Here is a 22,758-nt window from a genome sequence, read left to right on the forward strand (position 1 = left end):
CACTCATTGTGTGTGTAATACAGTCTAATTCTAATAATTAACCACTCATTGTGTGTGTAATAGTCTAATTCTAATAATTAACCCCTCATTGTGTGTGTAATAGTCTAATTCTAATAATTAACCACTCAGTGTGTGTGTAATAGTCTAATTCTAATAATTAACCACTCATTGTCTGTGCAATACAGTCTAATTCTAATAATTAACCACTCATTGTCTGTGTAATACAGTCTAATTCTAATAATTAACCACTCATTGTCTGTGTAATAGTCTAATTCTAATAATTAACCACTCATTGTGTGTGTAATACAGTCTAATTCTAATAATTAACTACTCATTGTGTGTGTAATACAGTCTAATTCTAATAATTAACCACTCATTGTCTGTGTAATACAGTCTAATTCTAATAATTAACCACTCATTGTGTGTGTAATAGTCTAATTCTAATAATTAACTACTCATTGTGTGTGTAATAGTCTAATTCTAATAATTAACCACTCATTGTGTGTGCAATACAGTCTAATTCTAATAATTAACCACTCATTGTCTGTGTAATAGTCTAATTCTAATAATTAACCACTCATTGTGTGTGTAATAGTCTAATTCTAATAATTAACCACTCATTGTGTGTGTAATAGTCTAATTCTAATAATTAACCACTCATTGTGTGTGTAATAGTCTAATTCTAATAATTAACCACTCATTGTGTGTGTAATACAGTCTAATTCTAATAATTATCCACTCATTGTCTGTGTAATACAGTCTAATTCTAATAATTAACCACTCATTGTCTGTGTAATAGTCTAATTCTAATAATTAACCACTCATTGTGTGTGTAATACAGTCTAATTCTAATAATTAACTACTCATTGTGTGTGTAATACAGTCTAATTCTAATAATTAACCACTCATTGTCTGTGTAATACAGTCTAATTCTAATAATTAACCACTCATTGTGTGTGTAATAGTCTAATTCTAATAATTAACTACTCATTGTGTGTGTAATAGTCTAATTCTAATAATTAACCACTCATTGTGTGTGCAATACAGTCTAATTCTAATAATTAACCACTCATTGTCTGTGTAATAGTCTAATTCTAATAATTAACCACTCATTGTGTGTGTAATAGTCTAATTCTAATAATTAACCACTCATTGTGTGTGTAATAGTCTAATTCTAATAATTAACCACTCATTGTGTGTGTAATAGTCTAATTCTAATAATTAACCACTCATTGTGTGTGTAATACAGTCTAATTCTAATAATTATCCACTCATTGTCTGTGTAATACAGTCTAATTCTAATAATTAACCACTCATTGTGTGTGTAATACAGTCTAATTCTAATAATTATCCACTCATTGTCTGTGTAATACAGTCTAATTCTAATAATTAACCACTCATTGTGTGTGTAATAGTCTAATTCTAATAATTAACCACTCATTGTGTGTGTAATAGTCTAATTCTAATAATTAACCACTCATTGTGTGTGTAATAGTCTAATTCTAATAATTACCCACTCATTGTGTGTGTAATAGTCTAATTCTAATAATTAACCACTCTTTGTCTGTGTAATAGTCTAATTCTAATAATTAACCACTCATTGTGTGTGTAATAGTCTAATTCTAATAATTAACCACTCATTGTCTGTGTAATACAGTCTAATTCTAATAATTAACCACTCATTGTCTGTGTAATAGTCTAATTCTAATAATTAACCACTCATTGTGTGTGTAATACAGTATAATTCTAATAATTAACCACTCATTGTGTGTGTAATACAGTATAATTCTAATAATTAACCACTCATTGTGTGTGTAATACAGTCTAATTCTAATAATTAACCACTCTTTGTCTGTGTAATACAGTCTAATTCTAATAATTAACCACTCATTGTGTGTGTAATACAGTCTAATTCTAATAATTAACCACTCATTGTGTGTGTAATACAGTCTAATTCTAATAATTAACCACTCATTGTGTGTGTAATAGTCTAATTCTAATAATTAACCACTCATTGTGTGTGTAATACAGTCTAATTCTAATAATTAACCACTCATTGTGTGTGTAATACAGTCTAATTCTAATAATTATCCACTCATTGTGTGTGTAATACAGTCTAATTCTAATAATTAACCACTCATTGTGTGTGTAATAGTCTAATTCTAATAATTAACCACTCATTGTGTGTGTAATAGTCTAATTCTAATAATTAACCACTCATTGTGTGTGTAATAGTTTAATTCTAATAATTACCCACTCATTGTCTGTGTAATAGTCTAATTCTAATAATTAACCACTCTTTGTCTGTGTAATAGTCTAATTCTAATAATTAACCACTCATTGTGTGTGTAATAGTCTAATTCTAATAATTAACCACTCATTGTCTGTGTAATACAGTCTAATTCTAATAATTAACCACTCATTGTCTGTGTAATACAGTCTAATTCTAATAATTAACCACTCTTTGTCTGTGTAATAGTCTAATTCTAATAATTAACCACTCATTGTGTGTGTAATAGTCTAATTCTAATAATTAACCACTCATTGTCTGTGTAATACAGTCTAATTCTAATAATTAACCACTCATTGTCTGTGTAATACAGTCTAATTCTAATAATTAACCACTCTTTGTCTGTGTAATAGTCTAATTCTAATAATTAACCACTCATTGTGTGTGTAATACAGTATAATTCTAATAATTAACCACTCTTTGTCTGTGTAATAATCTAATTCTAATAATTAACCACTCATTGTGTGTGTAATAGTCTAATTCTAATAATTAACCACTCATTGTGTGTGTAATACAGTCTAATTCTAATAATTAACCACTCATTGTCTGTGTAATACAGTCTAATTCTAATAATTAACCACTCTTTGTCTGTGTAATAGTCTAATTCTAATAATTAACCACTCTTTGTCTGTGTAATAGTCTAATTCTAATAATTAACCACTCATTGTGTGTGTAATAGTCTAATTCTAATAATTAACCACTCATTGTCTGTGTAATACAGTCTAATTCTAATAATTAACCACTCATTGTCTGTGTAATACAGTCTAATTCTAATAATTAACCACTCTTTGTCTGTGTAATAGTCTAATTCTAATAATTAACCACTCATTGTGTGTGTAATACAGTATAATTCTAATAATTAACCACTCTTTGTCTGTGTAATACAGTCTAATTCTAATAATTAACCACTCTTTGTCTGTGTAATACAGTCTAATTCTAATAATTAACCACTCATTGTGTGTGTAATAGTCTAATTCTAATAATTAACCACTCATTGTGTGTGTAATAGTCTAATTCTAATAATTAACCACTCTTTGTCTGTGTAATAGTCTAATTCTAATAATTAACCACTCATTGTGTGTGTAATACAGTCTAATTCTAATAATTATCCACTCATTGTCTGTGTAATACAGTCTAATTCTAATAATTAACCACTCATTGTGTGTGTAATACAGTCTAATTCTAATAATTATCCACTCATTGTCTGTGTAATACAGTCTAATTCTAATAATTAACCACTCATTGTGTGTGTAATAGTCTAATTCTAATAATTAACCACTCATTGTGTGTGTAATAGTCTAATTCTAATAATTAACCACTCATTGTGTGTGTAATAGTCTAATTCTAATAATTAACCACTCATTGTCTGTGTAATAGTCTAATTCTAATAATTAACCACTCATTGTCTGTGTAATACAGTCTAATTCTAATAATTAACCACTCTTTGTCTGTGTAATAGTCTAATTCTAATAATTAACCACTCATTGTGTGTGTAATACAGTATAATTCTAATAATTAACCACTCTTTGTCTGTGTAATACAGTCTAATTCTAATAATTAACCACTCATTGTGTGTGTAATAGTCTAATTCTAATAATTAACCACTCATTGTCTGTGTAATACAGTCTAATTCTAATAATTAACCACTCATTGTCTGTGTAATACAGTCTAATTCTAATAATTAACTACTCATTGTGTGTGTAATAGTCTAATTCTAATAATTAACCACTCATTGTGTGTGTAATACAGTATAATTCTAATAATTAACCACTCTTTGTCTGTGTAATACAGTCTAATTCTAATAATTAACCACTCATTGTGTGTGTAATACAGTCTAATTCTAATAATTAACCACTCATTGTGTGTGTAATACAGTCTAATTCTAATAATTAACTACTCATTGTGTGTGTAATAGTCTAATTCTAATAATTAACCACTCATTGTGTGTGCAATACAGTCTAATTCTAATAATTAACCACTCATTGTCTGTGTAATAGTCTAATTCTAATAATTAACCACTCATTGTGTGTGTAATAGTCTAATTCTAATAATTAACCACTCATTGTGTGTGTAATAGTCTAATTCTAATAATTAACCACTCTTTGTCTGTGTAATAGTCTAATTCTAATAATTAACCACTCATTGTGTGTGTAATACAGTCTAATTCTAATAATTATCCACTCATTGTCTGTGTAATACAGTCTAATTCTAATAATTAACCACTCATTGTGTGTGTAATACAGTCTAATTCTAATAATTATCCACTCATTGTCTGTGTAATACAGTCTAATTCTAATAATTAACCACTCATTGTGTGTGTAATAGTCTAATTCTAATAATTAACCACTCATTGTGTGTGTAATAGTCTAATTCTAATAATTAACCACTCATTGTGTGTGTAATACAGTCTAATTCTAATAATTAACTACTCATTGTGTGTGTAATAGTCTAATTCTAATAATTAACCACTCATTGTGTGTGCAATACAGTCTAATTCTAATAATTAACCACTCATTGTCTGTGTAATAGTCTAATTCTAATAATTAACCACTCATTGTGTGTGTAATAGTCTAATTCTAATAATTAACCACTCATTGTGTGTGTAATAGTCTAATTCTAATAATTAACCACTCTTTGTCTGTGTAATAGTCTAATTCTAATAATTAACCACTCATTGTGTGTGTAATACAGTCTAATTCTAATAATTATCCACTCATTGTCTGTGTAATACAGTCTAATTCTAATAATTAACCACTCATTGTGTGTGTAATACAGTCTAATTCTAATAATTATCCACTCATTGTCTGTGTAATACAGTCTAATTCTAATAATTAACCACTCATTGTGTGTGTAATAGTCTAATTCTAATAATTAACCACTCATTGTGTGTGTAATAGTCTAATTCTAATAATTAACCACTCATTGTGTGTGTAATAGTCTAATTCTAATAATTACCCACTCATTGTCTGTGTAATAGTCTAATTCTAATAATTAACCACTCATTGTCTGTGTAATACAGTCTAATTCTAATAATTAACCACTCTTTGTCTGTGTAATAGTCTAATTCTAATAATTAACCACTCATTGTGTGTGTAATACAGTATAATTCTAATAATTAACCACTCTTTGTCTGTGTAATACAGTCTAATTCTAATAATTAACCACTCATTGTGTGTGTAATAGTCTAATTCTAATAATTAACCACTCATTGTCTGTGTAATACAGTCTAATTCTAATAATTACCCACTCATTGTCTGTGTAATACAGTCTAATTCTAATAATTAACTACTCATTGTGTGTGTAATAGTCTAATTCTAATAATTAACCACTCATTGTCTGTGTAATACAGTCTAATTCTAATAATTAACCACTCATTGTCTGTGCAATACAGTCTAATTCTAATAATTAACCACTCATTGTCTGTATGAGACAGTCCTATTCTCACTTCTTTGATGTTTTATTCCTTTTCAGAATGTAGTGGCTTGGACAAATTTAGCAACGCTTTACATGAAGAATGGCAATATTGAGGTAGGCCTAACCTTGTTCTGATGGTACTCGCCTCATTATCATGGACTTTCCTCTATGTCCGTCAACCAGCAAAATATTTTTTTGTTTTCAATCACTATTTATAAAACTTCACATCTTTAAAGAGGATGAATACACAATTGCAAAATACATAATTTTAGTTTGGGGGATACAGTATTTTATATGCTTTGGAGGATACAGTATTTTACATGCATGTGGTGGATCGAAAGGGAGTGGAGGTAACCACCATCTGGGTCAGTCATGAATACATCTTATTTCTTGACTTATCCACTTATAAGTGTGATTAATTTTCAGTTAGCACATGAGGCTTACAAGGTGGCCCAGAGTCTGGACCCGAGCTATGTGTCCTGCTGGATTGGACAGGTGAGTGCCCCACTTCTACCTTGGCGGGTCAGGTGATATTGTGTACATATTTAAATTCACTCCTGGTTATTTTCACAATTCCTTCTACATGTAAATCTGTTTTCACAATTTCGAATTTACAGTTTTATTTCTATTTTGTATGAATATTATAGCTGGGGTTATGTTTGCTGCAGTTTTATTTTGGAGGTATTGGCCTATGGTGAAATAACAAAGAATTAAAACTGTAGTGAAAATAAGGCCATATTTTCACTCTTCCTAACCAATGATAAAGAGGATATTACATATTCAATGAATATTGATCTCCACCACATTTGGATGTGTTGCTATTGTAGGCCATGATTGCAGAAACTGTTGGAGATGATGATGCTATGGACCTGTTTAGGCACACAACAGAGTTATCTCCCCATGTAAGAAACAGTCTCTCAGTTTTACAGGCTATATATATAAATAATATTACTTTTTCAATGTGAATTCTATCACAAAATGGATATGACATTGAGAATGCAAACTACTCCCGCAGGTTGAGGGATCCCTTGGATACGCACACTGGGTTTGTACGTTACTCCAGGACAAAACCAAGCACGGCACAGAAATGTACAGCTACGCCATACACCAGATGTCGGCCGTTCCTGCAGCCTCTGATGCTCTGGTCAGATACCTAGGTATAATGAATAGTTCCGATTATCATGTCACGTATAAGCAGAATTTTTAGTGAGGATTTAATTTTGACATATGATTGGCCAACCAGGTATTGTTTCGTAAGCTATAATAGCCAATTTCAAGCTTTTAAACTTTTCAATCATATAAAACAGTTATTGAATTTTTCTCAGTCTTAGCTACCGCTCAACAGAATTTATTCAAATTTTGTAGGATTGTTAGTCACCATACATGTACATATATGTATCATATTGTGCCACCATTTTTATTGGACAAATTTTGCAGGAGTAATGGGACTTTGTTGAATTTGTACATGCTACACTATAGGTACACTTTGTGAACGCAGCTCCTCTGAGACCGCTAAACGTATTTTGTTCAAATTTTGTAGGATTATTAGTCACAATAAGTAGTTGATCATTTGTCCATTTTAATTCCACAAATTTTACAAGAGTTATGGGACTTTGTTGAATTTGTACATGCTACATTATAAGAACGCCTTGTGGATGCACATTTACAGAGACTGCTGTACGGATTTTGTTCAGATTATGCAGGATTGTTAGTCACAATATGTAGTTGATCATACTCCACGGCAATTTTGATTCTACAAGTGTTACAGGATGTATGGGACTTTTGTGCTTCAACTTTTTTTGCAGTGGTGAGAGCGGACATATGGCTATGCATAGCAATCTTGTTTGTTAAATAAATGTGTAATCAATATTCACATATTTAATTTGATATTGAAATAAGCTTTTTTTTGGTTGCAGACCTCATAAAGACTAACCCAGGGGCCTATAACATGTACGGACTGCTAAAAGAACAACAAGGACTGTACAGAACAGCAAGAGATGCCTTTCAAAGGTAGGGGGTGTATATAAAGACTGTAATGTGAGAGTGACCTTCTAAAGGTAGGGGTTGTATATAAAGACTGTAATGTGAGAGTGACCTTCTAAAGGTAGGGGGTGTATATAAAGGCTGTAATGTGAGAGTGACCCTCTAAAGGTAGGGGGTGTATATAAAGGCTGTAATGTGAGAGTGACCTTCTAAAGGTAGGGAGTGTATATAAAGGCTGTAATGTGAGAGTGGCCCTCTAAAGGTAAGGGGGGGGGGGTGTATATAAAGACTGTAATGTGAGAGTGACCTTCTAAAGGTAGGGGTTGTATATAAAGACTGTAATGTGAGAGTGACCTTCTAAAGGTAGGGGGTGTATATAAAGACTGTAATGTGAGAGTGACCTTCTAAAGGTAGGGGGTGTATATAAAGGCTGTAATGTGAGAGTGACCCTCTAAAGGTAGGGGGTGTATATAAAGGCTGTAATGTGAGAGTGACCTTCTAAAGGTAGGGAGTGTATATAAAGGCCATAATGTGAGAGTGACCTTCTAAAGGTAGGGGGCTTATAAGGCTGTAATATTCAGGTTTCATCAATTTTAGTACACATAAATTTAGTGGAGTTGTCAAAATTTACATTTTCGAAATTCGTTGATGTTAAGCTTTATGAATACAGTGAAACTTCTCCAAACCAGACCCTCAGAAAACTGGTTCTCCCTGAATATCGGCCGATTTTCAAAGTCCCGTCAGAAATCTTAACATTTCCTTACAAAGAAAGTCTTACAAAACCGGCCACCCCTGAAAACCGGACATCGGCCACTTTTTAAAGTGCATTTGTTAACAAACGTGTAATTTACCCTTAACATACCGGCCATTTTTTGAAGACAAGAAAATTTGGCCAGAGGTTGATCAAGATCATCCAGGTGTGCAAATTGACTGACTGATGGGCCAGGTGGGAAATTATCCACTGGAGGTGTGAAAAACACTAGTGGCTTCTTTAATTTCTATTGTTTACCTGTGCTGTCAAGGGTGTTAATTGACACTTAGCTAATCCAAGTGACACTTCCAAATTCTGTACAAAATGTATAAAACAGTTAGGAACATAGTGAATGAATACAGTATCAAACGCCATAATGTTTCACCATACTATCATATGGATATAAGTGGTAGTTAATAAAGAACAAACCCATGACTGTTAATGATAATTATTAGAAGATAGATTAATTTTCTTGGTTTCCATAGACTTAAAATTCCAAAGAAATATTCAAATTACAATTTCATATTTAATACTGTACTTTTTGAAAATGTCAAAACAAAATTGTTAATGACATAAGCGATGAATGTAAACAGAGTTTTTATAGGTAAGAGGAATTCCAATAATAGGCCTCTGTGTTTTCTTTATGTATCCTGCTATAGACTTTCAGTTTAAAATTAGATGATTTCAGCGAGAATATTACTTGTATTTCATAATTACCTGTAGGTACAAGCGGACTAATTTAATCTCCACTGATAATTAATCATAGATCACCAGATCAAAGTGAACAGTTCCTACTTTGTGAATATTGAGATAAAACATCTATAATTGCTAAATTCTCGGTATACCGGCCATCCCTCTAAACCGGCCGTTTTTTCCGATCAGAGAGCCAGCTGGTTTAGAGAAGTTTCACTGTAATTACTCTATGTTCTTTATGTATGAACAAGAATTATATTTTGCTGATCACATGATTTTATGGTCTGATTCAATCATAATAAAATGAAAATGAATGTTAAACAAAAAAGTGATAAAACTACAGTGTGTTTGTATTTACAGAGCAGTTGAGCTACTGGAGCCCAGTGACATACTTCTGAATCAAGTCAAAATCAACTTGGCCCGGACACTGTGGTAATTTTCTCACTCTCTGATCTGTTGTGGGTATTTTTAATGTGGGAATTAACCTGTGTTGTTTTTGTTTGAACATTCATCTCGGATGCCACAAGGAAAATTTCGAGATTTCAATGAACTTTTGGAAAATCTGAAGAGAATTGAGAGAATATGATTAAGCAAATTCTGATACAAGAATCCTCATGCAGCATATCTACAAAGTAGAAACGAAGAAGTTCCAAAGTTAATATTAAAATTGACGAAGGTTTTCAACTATTTTTTTATCAAGAATAACACGACTGATTTATCTCTACATGACTAATCTATGTAAGTCAAAAACTCATTAGAACTTGTGTTAATAATGCTAGTTTGGTCAAACTTTGATCCTCGGCCCAATTTTTTTACCCTAAATTGAGCTGCAGTGGTTATATGACATCCCTGTTTAATAAGAGTTTCGTGTTATGAAGTACCCATATCCTTTACATCTGTTTTACAGTAAGCTGGGAGAGTACTCTGCTGCGCTGTCTCTGTACACAAAGTTAGGAGACCTGGAATCCCTCCATGATCTATGTCACATGGGACTCGCCTTCTACAAGTTGCAGAAATACACCGAAAGTTATCAAGGTTTGTGATCATATAGAAGTCCGTAATATTACAGAAATACACCGATAGCTATCAAGGTTTGTGTTATAGAAGTCCGTAATATTACAGAAATATGCCGAGAGTTATCAAGGTTTGTGTTATAGAAGTCTGTATTATTACTCATAATTTCACAGGGTACTTTGCAATAGTACATGTCAACACCTTTGAAGTCTTTGTTGCTTCTTTTGGTTGTTAGAGGACCATCACAAATAACTGGTATTTTATGGAAATTTACAAACCTTACAGCTTATGACAAAGCCCTGGAGATCAGTAACAATGACATAAATAACTCGCACATTCACGCTGTGCAGGGAATGGTGGCTTACAAGTTTGGAGATATAGATGGGGCCAAATCTTCATTATTTCAAAGGTATATTTTTCTTGTTTTAAATACTGCAGTTGGATTTTTGTGTGTGTTTTTTTTATAATTTAAATGTATAAGTGTCAAATGAAATACAAATGCAGGAATTTATTATTTGTTTTCAGCAACATAATCAACTCGTCAAATAGTTACTTGTTTGCAATAATTTGACTTTAAACCATTAGTTGTAATTTCCATTTTGATAGTTCCCAACTTCAGCCCTCGTCTCGTAATGGACTAGAAGCTCTGTGTGCCCTGGGTCTGAAGTTACGAGATGCGACTCTCACACAGGCTGTACTTCAGGAGCTGTCAGAGTCAGGGGCAGACAACTCCAGCAGCCACCTCAATGTCATTTATCAATGTCTGTTGGAAAACAACTGGGAACAAGCCAGATCTTACACACAAAAAAGTATCCACAAATCACCAGACAGTCACTCTCTTTGGAGGCTGTTGTCAAGGTTACTGTTGAGACATTGCCATGGTAACCAACCTTCCACTGTGGCAGTATGTGCTCAGACAGCCCTGTGTCTAATGCCAAAGTATCAGGTACACAAACAAGAGAAAAATAATTAGCCATGTTTAAAAAGTCCCTAGTGCTCCTGATTGTATTGTCAGATAGCTACTTATTATGTGTATGAAAAATTTCAAAACACACACAGGTCATTTTAATTTTTTTTTTATTATAAATGGTCATTTCAAACATTGTAGAATGTACAGACTGATATTGCTGTTGGTCAGTTGGTCATTATTATAGATTTTCATTTTAAACGTTGTAGAATGTACAGACTGATATTGCTGTTGGTCAGTTGGTCATTATTATAGATGGTCATTTTAAACATTGTAGGATGTACAGACAGATGTTGCTGTTGGTCAGTTGAAGGATGGCAGGCATGTGTCCAAGGACACAAACAACAATGCTTTACGGAGTGCTCAAAGGGCTGTTCTTATCAACCCAGGTTAGAAAACACATTAGACATAAATAACATGCCATAAAATTTTCCCCAAGAAATATTGCATAAGAGCTAAAACATGTAGCTTCCTAGCATTGGGATAAACAGGGCTGTTCTACAGGCTAGTTGTATTATTGTGTAGCAGGCTTTTTCCGCAGGTTTAAAATTTGGCGATTTGTTATCTTAAAGGAATGCTAATAATTTTAGTGGAATAAAGAACAAGGGACGTTATTGGCCAAAATTGGCCGCGCTTCAAAAACCGATCATATTTTGCAGGTAGAAAGGTGATAATTTTCTCGTTTCATTCATATATAACATGTACCATTTACTTGTTGCTGATATTGAGAAAATAACGTTACAATATTGCATTGTTAACCCTGACGCTATCTTCTGACGGTCGCTTTTTCGGAACGACGTCATCGACCTTATAGGATTTACAGTCCCCTGATTCTTCTAGAATATTTTTCTAAAAGTTACAATTTTAACTTTTTATATAAAAATACTCATTGAGATCAAAGACAATTGAAAACTGGCATGCTATGGAAAATACATGATTCATTTACATGTAACTTTATCGTGGTCATAGACATTTTGCGGAAAAATCTTGTGTTAATTAGAGTGAGGAAAATAATGCGTGTATTTGTCAAAAATTGTTCAGTAGAACGCAATCATATTTTCGAAGGTGCTGTTCGATGTCCTCGTATTCAAATGAAATATGAAAAATAAAAGGGCTTTTGAATTTTCTTTTTCCTGGTTTTGTTTTTTGGTCATAAATATTAACACTTTGATTAACAAGATGTGTTTGTGAAACACAAATGCCCCCGATAATGGCCAATTCCAAAGATGGCCAAGGTCACAAGGGCAAATATCTTGGTACCAGTAGAAAGATCTTGTCTAAAGAAATGCTCATGTACAATATGAAAGCTCTAATATTTACCATTTAGAAGTTATGACCAATGTAAAAAAAAAAATTTAAGTAGGTCAAATGTCAAGGTCAAAAGGTTCAATACCAACGGAAAGATCTTGTAACAAGGAATACTCATGTGAAATATCAAAGCTCTATCACTTACTGTTCAAAAGTTATTAGCAAAGTTAAAGTTTTCAAAAAGTAGGTCAAACTCCAAGGTCAAGGTCACGGGGTCAAAAATGTTGGTACCCACGGAAAGGTCTTGTCACAAGGAATACTCATGTGAAATATCAAAGCTCTATCACTTACTGTTCAAAAGTTATTAGCAAGGTTAAAGTTTCAGACAGAATTACAGAATTACAAAATGACAGAATGACAGACAGGACAAAAACAATATGCCCCCCCCCCCCCCCCCCCCCCCCCCCGATCTTCGATCTCGGGGGCATAAAAACGTCGATTGAGTCGGATAAAATTACTTGTTATGCCATGTACACCAAGGACTATATAACAGGTCTGCTTACATGTGTATACATGTTACAGTACATACGAATAAAATATGCTGTGGGTATTTACAAAATATATTGAATAAAGTGTGGTAAATGTACATATACTAAACGATACAAATTTATGTTGCATGAATGGGATATCGTTTTCTTGGGTACAGTAAAACACGTCAAGTAATATGCATGTAACTTCAGATGGTATATTTCATATAGCAAATGCATTTAAAAACCTCACAAAAATGCGTCCAATGTATTTAAAAGCCTCACAAATATGTGTCCGTGTTTATATCTTTACATTCCCCTAAATGGTCAACAAAGTAGTTCCAACTCTCTCTCTCCATATAGTGTTCATCTTTGATAAATGAAAATACATCAGTCAGTGGGCATGTCATTGCATGCACCGACATTCAGTCCAAATCTAGAACGGACTCTGGGAAGTTGTTTGAGTACATGTATAGACAATGTGGTATATGTAACTGCTTTTCCCAGGCACTTATTTTCATATGCGAATAAGGATATATTGAGTGAACCCCCCCTCCCCCCCATATCCTTGATAGTAGTATTGAATGAGAAAAAAATAGGCTTAAAATTATTAATTGAACCCATGTAGCGAAGGATAACCCTCCACCCCCCCACCCCGACGATTTAAGAATTCGAAGATCAGGCCGAAAGGTTTTTTTCATTTGCTAATTAACTACCAACTTATCCTTCGGACCCCCCCCCCCCCCCCCCCCCGTGTCTGTTTCCAAGAGACAGTATATGTAACTACAACAGACCTTTTATAAAAATGAATTTAATAAATATCACGCATGTATTTTCGTTTTTCAATGTGCGGGCCAGACCTATCCCAGAACACCTTGACATGAGAGAGAGAGAGAGAGAGAGAGGTGTCTACATCACCTTATGGTTATACTCCAGTATTCCTAATCATGGAGGGGGCGTACGTCAATGCTAATATAAAATTTTAGTAACAATCATTATATAAGATTGACAAGTTGAAGTGTCATTAGGCTGGTCAAGTTGTTCCCATAGCAAGGGAATGGTCAACATCAACCCCCCCCCCTCAAAGTGAAGGGGCAACCCCTCCTCGATACTATGGTGTCTGAATATTTATATCTATACATGTATATATACACATGTTCATCCTGCCCAATTACCTTTGTTATATATGTGTACCTGTAAATGTGCTTATTGGCTGCTGGTTAGTGGTAGCTGCAATAATGTAGCCCTCTCTGATTTTTTTTTTTTTTTTTTTTTTTTTTTTTTAGGGGAGAGGGCTACAACTCCTTAGGATCTCCGTAATGGTGCAAATGCGGGAGTGATTCACTCCCGCAACATTTGCGCTCATTCTAAACATTTCCTGACTTTCTTTATGTAAATAAAATGATATTCTATGTTTCTTAGTCAATATATAAATTTACAACCTGCAACTTAAGATTTGTGATGCTCTATTCTACCGTTTTCAACAATTTCGATAAATTCCAATTTCTCGATTCATATTTGTGCGCCATGTTTGATGTACTGAAGTATAAACTTCCGATTGTCAAGTCATTTGCATATGCCATATAAGGTAGTATTTACATCAATGGACAAGGATTTTCCTTTCTTTGTCGAAGTGGCTCGAATAACTACATTTTCGCGCTGATTGTCAATGTTTAGGTTTTTCATTAGATCCACCTACGAGACCTCGCGATAACAAGCATGGCGGAGCAGACGAAGAATTTTGCATGCTGTACATTGTATTTTATGAAAAACACCTTTATTAGACATGCCCAAGCACAAAGTTGGTACTCCTTTTGGTATAAACAACATATGGGACTAATACACAGAGTTTATTATCGGTTATTCATAAAATTATTTTGCACCATTACGGAGATCCTATGGAATTGTAGCCCTATCCCGAAAACGTCAGAATAAAAAAAATTTGGATAGGGCTACATTATTGCAGCTAGGTTAGTGGCTGCTAGCTTCAGCCTGGTTATATGAACCCGTGGGGATCCGGGTTTGAGTAAGTCCTCAGTACTCCTTGCTTGTCGTAAGACGCGACTAAATGGGGCGGTCTTCGGATGAGACCGCAAAAACTGAGGTCCCGTGTCACAGCAGGTGTGGCACGATAAAGATCCCTCCCTGCTCAATGGTCATAAGCGCCGAGCATAGGCCTAAATTGTGCAGCCCTTCACCAGCAGTGGTGAGGTCTCCATTCATGAGTGAAATATTCTCAAGAGGGGCGTTAAACAATATTCAATCAATCAATCATATGCGATATAGAAAAAAAATCTGCCACCACAATGGTCGAAGTTTAAAATCGATCACAGGTTTTCGACGTTTTAAAGAAACCACATCTCGCTGGAAGATATAAATAATGATTTGCTGTTATTTTATTTTTGATTTAAACCGTTTTAAGAACCTTTGGAATCAATATCTAATTACTAATGTAGTAATATTTAATTTCAACATGCATCATATATACATACATGCATCAGTACGTAAAAAATGATGTAAGAAAACTGCTTTAAAAAAAAAAAACGCATTATATTTGATATATTTGTATAAAAGATAGTTTAAAATTTAGCGAAAAAGGTAACAGACGTCCCAACTATCTAGCTCTTGAGATATAACGTATCAGTACCCATTTTTGCCGAAAATGAACGAATTTTGGTCCGATTTTTGTAAAAAGAAAATAAATTCGAGTTATTAAAGGTCTATGTGTGTCTTTGATTTTATTATTTTTTTTAATGCAATTTATTCTTAAATAATCTTATTTTGAAAAGACAGGACGTCCAAACATATTCCCGTGACCTTTAAAAACGAAAGTAGAATAATTTCCATTCATCATGCGGTGGATTTTTGATCTGCCTCCGTGACTCGAAAAGGCAGACATCATCTGCATTTATTGGGTGCAGATTTTTATGGCAAACTAGGTAACGCATTAATTGTTTGACTGGACATACATGTGTTTATTAAATCGCAAAGAAAGTAAAAATTTATGAGGTTAAATGATGGAACAGTTTGCTTCAGTTCTATAACATGCAAAATATTGACTTTGTGTAACGAAAACGGCTGATTTCCGCATTCATTCTTTTTTAAAATTCATATTGTTTGCAGCCAACAACCGACACCATATTGATAATGAAAGAATATTAATGGATAATTAAACATGCAAAATATAAATCTGGTTGTTGCATGCAAAAGTGTTTATTTTTTCAGTTCTATAACATGCAAAATATTGACTTTGCGTATCGAAAACAGCTGATTTCGCATTCATTCTTTTTTAAAATTCATATTGTTTGCAGCCAACAACCGACACCATATTGATAATGAAAGGAAAATATTAATGGATAATTAAACATGCAAAATATAAATCTGGTTGTTGCATGCAAAAGTATTAGTTTTTGCTAAAGTTAAATTCATAATTTATTTCAAATCAACAGATTCCGCTAAACAGCTCATCTTTAGCGTATATTCATGACGTCATAATAAAATATTACGTCATTTTCATGTAAGTGGGATTAGAAGAACATCCTAGTTGTGTAAATAAAAAGAATAATTAAGCATAGTATGAAAGTTGAAAAAATGAATAAAAATCTCGGCGGTATATAGCCAATAACATCCCTTGTCCTTTTGGTGGACAAGGAAGAGTTATCTCTCTTGCAAATACTGAAGTCACATTTGGGTGCATATTTGGCGAGTGAAATTTGGGCGAACAGCTCTCTAACCACTAAATAAGCTAAATTTATCTCTCTCCCCCCCCCACCCCCCACAGAAAAAAAAAATGTTATACAGTATTTGTATTATACAGAATTGTGCAGGGAAGTTGTGTTATTTGCATTATGTAGAGAAATTGGAGAACTGGTGTACATTTGTGTCCGCTGTCCACAGCGATTCAGTCCTGGAGGTGGAGTCAAAAAGGGTGACAGCTCTCATAAAAGCGGAGACCAGCTATCTCACATGGCTAATGTCAGCATCCAGTAAGTGAAAAATTGGAAACCAGAGAACAAACTGATAGGGATGCTAAACCTTATTATTGTGACTACATTCTTTTCCACTACAGGTTTAAAAGAGGCTTTAAGAAGCTGGTGTCAGAAACAGTTGACTGTAGCCCAGGTACTATCAGGGGAGATTACAAAGGTAGGAAAACTGGGAAGTACTATCAGGGGAGATTACAAAGGTAGGAAAACTGGGAAGTACTATCAGGGGAGATTACAAAGGTAGGAAAACTGGTATGTACTATTCGGGAAAATTGCAAAGGTAGGAAAACTGGTATGTACTGTCAGAGGAGATCACAAAGGTAGGAAAACTGTCAGGGGAGATTACAAAGGTTGGAAAACTGGGATGTACTATCAGGGGATATTACAAAGGTAGGAAAACTGGATGTACTATCAGGGGAGATTACAAAGGTATAAAACTGGGATGTACTATCAGGGAAAATTGCAAAGGTAGGAAAACTGGTATGTACTGTCAGAGGAGATTACAAAGGTAGGAAAACTGTCAGGGGAGATTACAAAGGTTGGAAAACTGGGGTGTACTGCCAAGTGGAGATTACAAAGGTAGCAAAACTGTTGGGGTAGGTTACAAAGGTCGGAAAACTGTCAGGGGAGATTAAAAAGGTAGGAAAATTGTCAGGGGAGATTACCGAGGTAGGAAACCTGGGATATACTGTCGTCAATTGTGGGGATCCTACTTCTATGGGTGTTCTGCTCTCAAGTACTGTGGAATCATTAGAATTCGTTGTGTCTCAATTTTCGTGGAATTTGTGGGTACCCCTCACCCACATCCTCAATGAATAAAGACATTCCAGAGGTATCTTTGTTACAAATATATAAATCCACGAAATTATGTCCCCATGAACCCATAAAAATTCAGCAATCCACGAAAATTGGCCCCCACGAATTTAAATGATTCTACAGTATTACATCAATTGATCTGTTACAAATTACAAAATAAATATCCACAAAAGTATTTCAACAGAGATATAGAATGCTTGAAGTCCATGAAATTCGATCTTGTCACTTTTTGATTGTATAATACAGTTGTATGTGAATTTGATGATTTGAAAATCTGATTCTTCACAGTCCACTGATTACATATATTCTGTCCTTTCAGGAATCTCTTGCTGATGATTTGAAAAAATACATTGAAGAGCTTAAAGAAGGAAATCTACAGTAATTTAAAGTTTCTTTTATTTTTGAATTTAAAAGTTTTTCATTGCAGAAAAAAAAAAGAAGTTAAAATTGTTCTTCATATCAAATATTTATTAAATGCTGTAATATAGCTGAAATATCAATCCTTAGTGTTTTTTCCCCTCCTTTTTGCAGGGCAGACAGCAATGTTGAGCAAATTTTCAAGCTGTTCAAGACTCTTCTAGTAGGTATTTAAAGACTCTTGTAGTAGGTAATTTACAGATTTTGGAAACTGTGTATCCAGTGCCTATAATAACTGATTGAAAACTCATGCAGTATATAGTTTTGCTCAAAATAATATCGACAAGTACATAAAAGTCTTTGAATGGCGTGGTTGTGTAGTTCAAGTGTTTGTGCTGCACAATCAAGGGTTTGTCTGTGGAAACGTGTAATTACTAGATAACCTCAGTCTACTTTTGTGTAATCTTTATGAAGACATTCTGACAGAATATGATAATTATCCAAGACAGATTTAAGTAGACAATAGGCCAATCCGAAAACATGAGTTATCTTTCCTTGATCCGGAACATAGTGCGCTTGCGTAACAGTAGGTTAAGACTTCCGGGTAGTATATTCGAGAAGCGTCATTATCAACAGTGCAGAAGGCTACGAATATATTGCTGTATAATTTTACAGTAATCACGCCAAGAAATATGTTAACGTTAATAAAAAATCTCAATGCATAGGTTTACTTCATACACGTGAAAATAACCAACTTTGCATGTAAAAATAATAGAAAATTAATGTTGTATAAGTTGAGGAGGACACCCCCCTCCCTGATAGGATGTACTGATGTAATTTCCTACGACAGGCCTGTCCCGAGACCGAGACACAGTTAGATTATTCTAACTACACCCCTCCCCCATTTTCCAGGATTTCACGTGTTTTATAACTGAAATTAGTATATATCATATATTCCTTACATATTCTCAGGATCTATAGCCCGTGTTTTAATACAGTTAGATTTATAATTAAATATCAGAAGTTCAATATCAATGTAGTACATTCAGCGATGAAAGTTCTGCCACGATGTACGTCTAGGTATGTCGGACTGACATCTCTAGATTCTGAAAATGTCCATCTCCTTCGATTGGTGAGTAAAATTTAACCCAGGCTGTACTTGTAAATGAAACAGAGGCCACTGACAGATTTCCAGCTGTCTGCCCACAAATTTTATACAGTTTCAAATACAAGTATAACCGTAAAGAAATTCGTCGTCACAACCCATCTTTAAACTGACATTTACACATGCAATGCTTTGAAAATTAAATAACGTATAATTGAACGCCCTGAATTTATAGTCGGCAAGAGTATGTACCTGTAAATACAGCCATTTTGAGTAAAATATTTGGAGTTTTACTCAAATTATTTTGTAAATTTTTTGCGAAAGGGGGTGTTTAAATCTGTCATTGCAATTTCTGTTATGACACGATATGTGCCTATACATAATCAAGTAGATTTCAAGGGGGCTAAAATGAATAAAAGAGGGAAGATACAGAGACGTCAAAAGCATTCTATTGGGGGGGGGGGGGTAAATTTACCTACACCCCCCCCCCCCCCCGAGAGTACATTTGAGAATACACCCCCCCCCCCCCTCGGGATCACACAGGTCTATGGAAAATAATCCATATCAGTCTAGCAATATTGAACAAAATTAATGAAAAATATTACTTAGTTACCTATTTTACTGCATTTTAAACATATCAGTTGATATTAACAATCCTAGCTTCATGCTGCAGTGTACAAAATGATTTGCACGTCCAGGTACTTTGGAGAAAGTTACCCAATGATTGCAGTCTGGTTTATTTTTGAAAGAGTCGATTGGTGGTGGTGGAATAATTTTAGCCCTGATAAAACAATGAGAGCGTTGATTTCCTAATTTAATTGATTTTTTTTATTTTGAAAAGAGGGGGGGGGGGGTGTTATGCAAGATCTTTGCACCACAGGCACTCGACGTTTTAAATATCTATAATAAAAATTAAAATTGCCTACAAAATAATTATGTCAGTCGTTATTGGAGACATATGTAAACAAATGAATGTCTGGGTGATTTCCAATTTAATTTTTAAAATCCCCCCTACCCCCGAAAATCACACCCGACTCGATCAAGAAATTCTTCTTCTTTTTTCCATTAACATTTTCTTACTCTCTCGTACAAATTATTTCAACTGTTCTCGATTTTGAACAGCGCCCATACTTATATAACTATACATATAATATATGCGCAGTCTGACTGTGTTACTACCCGGAAGTTGTCATATTCACACTAAATGTAAGAATACAAAGAGAGATAACTCACGTTTTCGGAAAGGCCTATACTTGGAGTCGTGGTACATTAAGTAGACAATACTTGGTAGCTGCAATAATGTTGCCCTCTCTGTTTTTTTTTTTTTTTTTTTTTTTTTTTTTAGGGAGAGGGCTACAACTCCTTAGGATCTCCGTAATGGTGCAAATGCGGGAGTGATTCACTCCCGCAACATTTGCGCTCATTCTAAACATTTCCTGACTTTCTTTACGTAAATAAAATGATATTCTATGTTTCTTAGTCAATATATAAATTTACAACCTACAACTTTAGATTTGTGAGGCTCTATTCTACCGTTTTCAACAATTTCGATAAATCCCAGTTTCTCGATTCATATTTGTGCGCCATGTTTGATGTACTGAAGTTTCAACTTCCGGTTGTCAAGTCATTTGCATATGCCATATAAGGTGGTATTTACATCAATGGACAAGTATGGAGGCGAAAGCTATATCGTCGGTATTGAGAAGGTTTGAATTTAATATCAAGTTAAAAACCGAACAGCAGAGTGTAAATTCTTTCTGCAACAATATGATTTTCCTTCCTTTGTCGAAGTGGCTCGAATAACTACATTTTCGCGCTGATTGTCAATGTTTAGGCTTTTCATTAGATCCACCTACGAGATCTCGCGATAACAAGCATGGCGGAGCAGACGAAGAATTTTGCATGCTGTACATTATATTTAATGAAAAACACCTTTATTAGACATGCCCGAGCACAAAGTTGGTACTCCTTTTGGTATAAACAACATTTGGGACTAATACACAGAGTTTATTATCGGTTATTCATAAAATTATTTTGCACCATTATGGAGATCCTATGGAATTGTAGCCCTATCCCGAAAACGTCAGAATAAAAAAAAATTGGATTGGGCTACATTATTGCAGCTAAATACTTGGAGTCGTGGTACATTAAGTAGACAATACTTGGAGTCGTGGTACATGTTTTTTAAGGCATGCTAGACATCCCGTGGTGATGGTTGTCATCTTTTTCAGTCGGATGGAGGAAATGATGAGGTCTCTAAGAATTTTGGGAAGTTGACCGACAGCACGACGAGGTCCACAACTTCTGACCCCTTGATATTGCTGATGAAAGCTGTCATCTTGATGAAAACCAATCCAAAGTAAGTTCAGTGAATAATCACTGGAGTATTTGATTATAATCTTATCTTTAAACAAATATATGGTCTGAACATCCAATTTCAAAACAAACATGCCAAGTATATTTTCAAGTGTGTGGGTATATTAAACAATTATAATAATTCCAGGTCCCTATATTAATGAGAAAAATCTTCATTTTTTTTATTTTTTTTATTTTTGGTAATACACATGTCCATAATCAGTAATATTTTGGTTCCCTGTTTACAGACTGGCTAAACACCGGCTGGTTGACGTTCTTGTCACGATGAAGACGACGAGTTCCCAGTCACCACTGATTAAGTCAGTCACCAGGAGATGTCTGCTTCATATACTGCAGGGGAACCCAGAGAAAGAGGCCGAACTTATTCAGGTAAGTCAAAGATATACTGCAGGGGTACCCAGAGAAAGAGGGTGAACTTATTTAGGTAAGTCAAAAATATCTGCTCCATATATACTGCAGTGGAACTCTGAGAAAGAGGGTGAACTTATTCAGGTAAGTCAAAGATGTCTGCTCCATATATACTGCAGTGGAACTCTGAGAAAGAGGGTGAACTTATTCAGGTAAGTCAAAGATGTCTGCTCCATATATACTGCAGTGGAACTCTGAGAAAGAGGGTGAACTTATTCAGGTAAGTCAAAGATGTCTGCTCCATATATACTGCAGTGGAACTAAAGCCTAAGATAGAGAGAGTAGAGACTTCAGAGAATTTTTAAAGCTGTATTTTATAACATCTGTGCGTCTTCCTTTTTATATGCGTCTTTTATTCATTTACAGCTGCTTGTGACAGAAGCAACAGAAGATGGGGATGTGAAGACTGTAAATTTTTATCAGCGGTTGTTCAACGACAGCTAGAACATAGACAGACTTTGGGTGTTTAACTTCAATGAATAAAATTGTTACTCTGTCATATTTTCTGAGTTCTCACTGGACTTTTGGGTGGAGGGTAAATTCAGAAATCAAAAGAGAATGTTTTAAAAGTAGTTAGTCCTTTTCAAAGTGGACAAGAATCTTTGAAGGAGTCTCTAGGAGTTATTGATTTCATTAAAATTTGTTATTTTAGGAAATTAGAAATTTCAATAGGTAAACATACAGCTGAATCTTCCCAAATTAACGAGTAAACAAGTAATTTATTTACACTCGATAACGTATATGTAAATAAAATCGAATGTCTGGTATATTTTAGTAAGGTGAAAACTTGTGTTGCTTGTGAAATTGTTTGAAGCTAATGTGT

At 34.2% G+C, this 22,758-nt stretch overlaps 1 protein-coding gene across 1 annotated transcript in view; it reads left to right on the forward strand.

The window, feature by feature from the left end:
* The window catches only part of LOC125650142 (SKI3 subunit of superkiller complex protein-like), a 58,928-nt gene extending 36,497 nt beyond the window's left edge, over window positions 1-22,431 (forward strand). The window contains exons 26-42 of the mRNA XM_056166069.1: window positions 5,762-5,818; window positions 6,131-6,199; window positions 6,532-6,606; window positions 6,720-6,861; window positions 7,621-7,714; window positions 9,492-9,563; window positions 10,039-10,166; window positions 10,431-10,554; window positions 10,752-11,091; window positions 11,390-11,501; window positions 16,742-16,873; window positions 16,957-17,033; window positions 18,009-18,067; window positions 18,221-18,269; window positions 21,383-21,510; window positions 21,755-21,896; window positions 22,302-22,431. Of these exons, the coding sequence (XP_056022044.1) occupies window positions 5,762-5,818; window positions 6,131-6,199; window positions 6,532-6,606; window positions 6,720-6,861; window positions 7,621-7,714; window positions 9,492-9,563; window positions 10,039-10,166; window positions 10,431-10,554; window positions 10,752-11,091; window positions 11,390-11,501; window positions 16,742-16,873; window positions 16,957-17,033; window positions 18,009-18,067; window positions 18,221-18,269; window positions 21,383-21,510; window positions 21,755-21,896; window positions 22,302-22,379 (1,878 nt within the window). The 3' untranslated portion in view covers window positions 22,380-22,431. The remainder of the gene's footprint in view (window positions 1-5,761; window positions 5,819-6,130; window positions 6,200-6,531; window positions 6,607-6,719; window positions 6,862-7,620; window positions 7,715-9,491; window positions 9,564-10,038; window positions 10,167-10,430; window positions 10,555-10,751; window positions 11,092-11,389; window positions 11,502-16,741; window positions 16,874-16,956; window positions 17,034-18,008; window positions 18,068-18,220; window positions 18,270-21,382; window positions 21,511-21,754; window positions 21,897-22,301) is intronic.
* The last annotated feature ends 327 nt before the right edge of the window (window positions 22,432-22,758 follow it).

This window comes from Ostrea edulis, chromosome 5, assembly GCF_947568905.1.
Source record: "Ostrea edulis chromosome 5, xbOstEdul1.1, whole genome shotgun sequence".
NCBI lineage: Eukaryota > Metazoa > Mollusca > Bivalvia > Ostreida > Ostreidae > Ostrea > Ostrea edulis.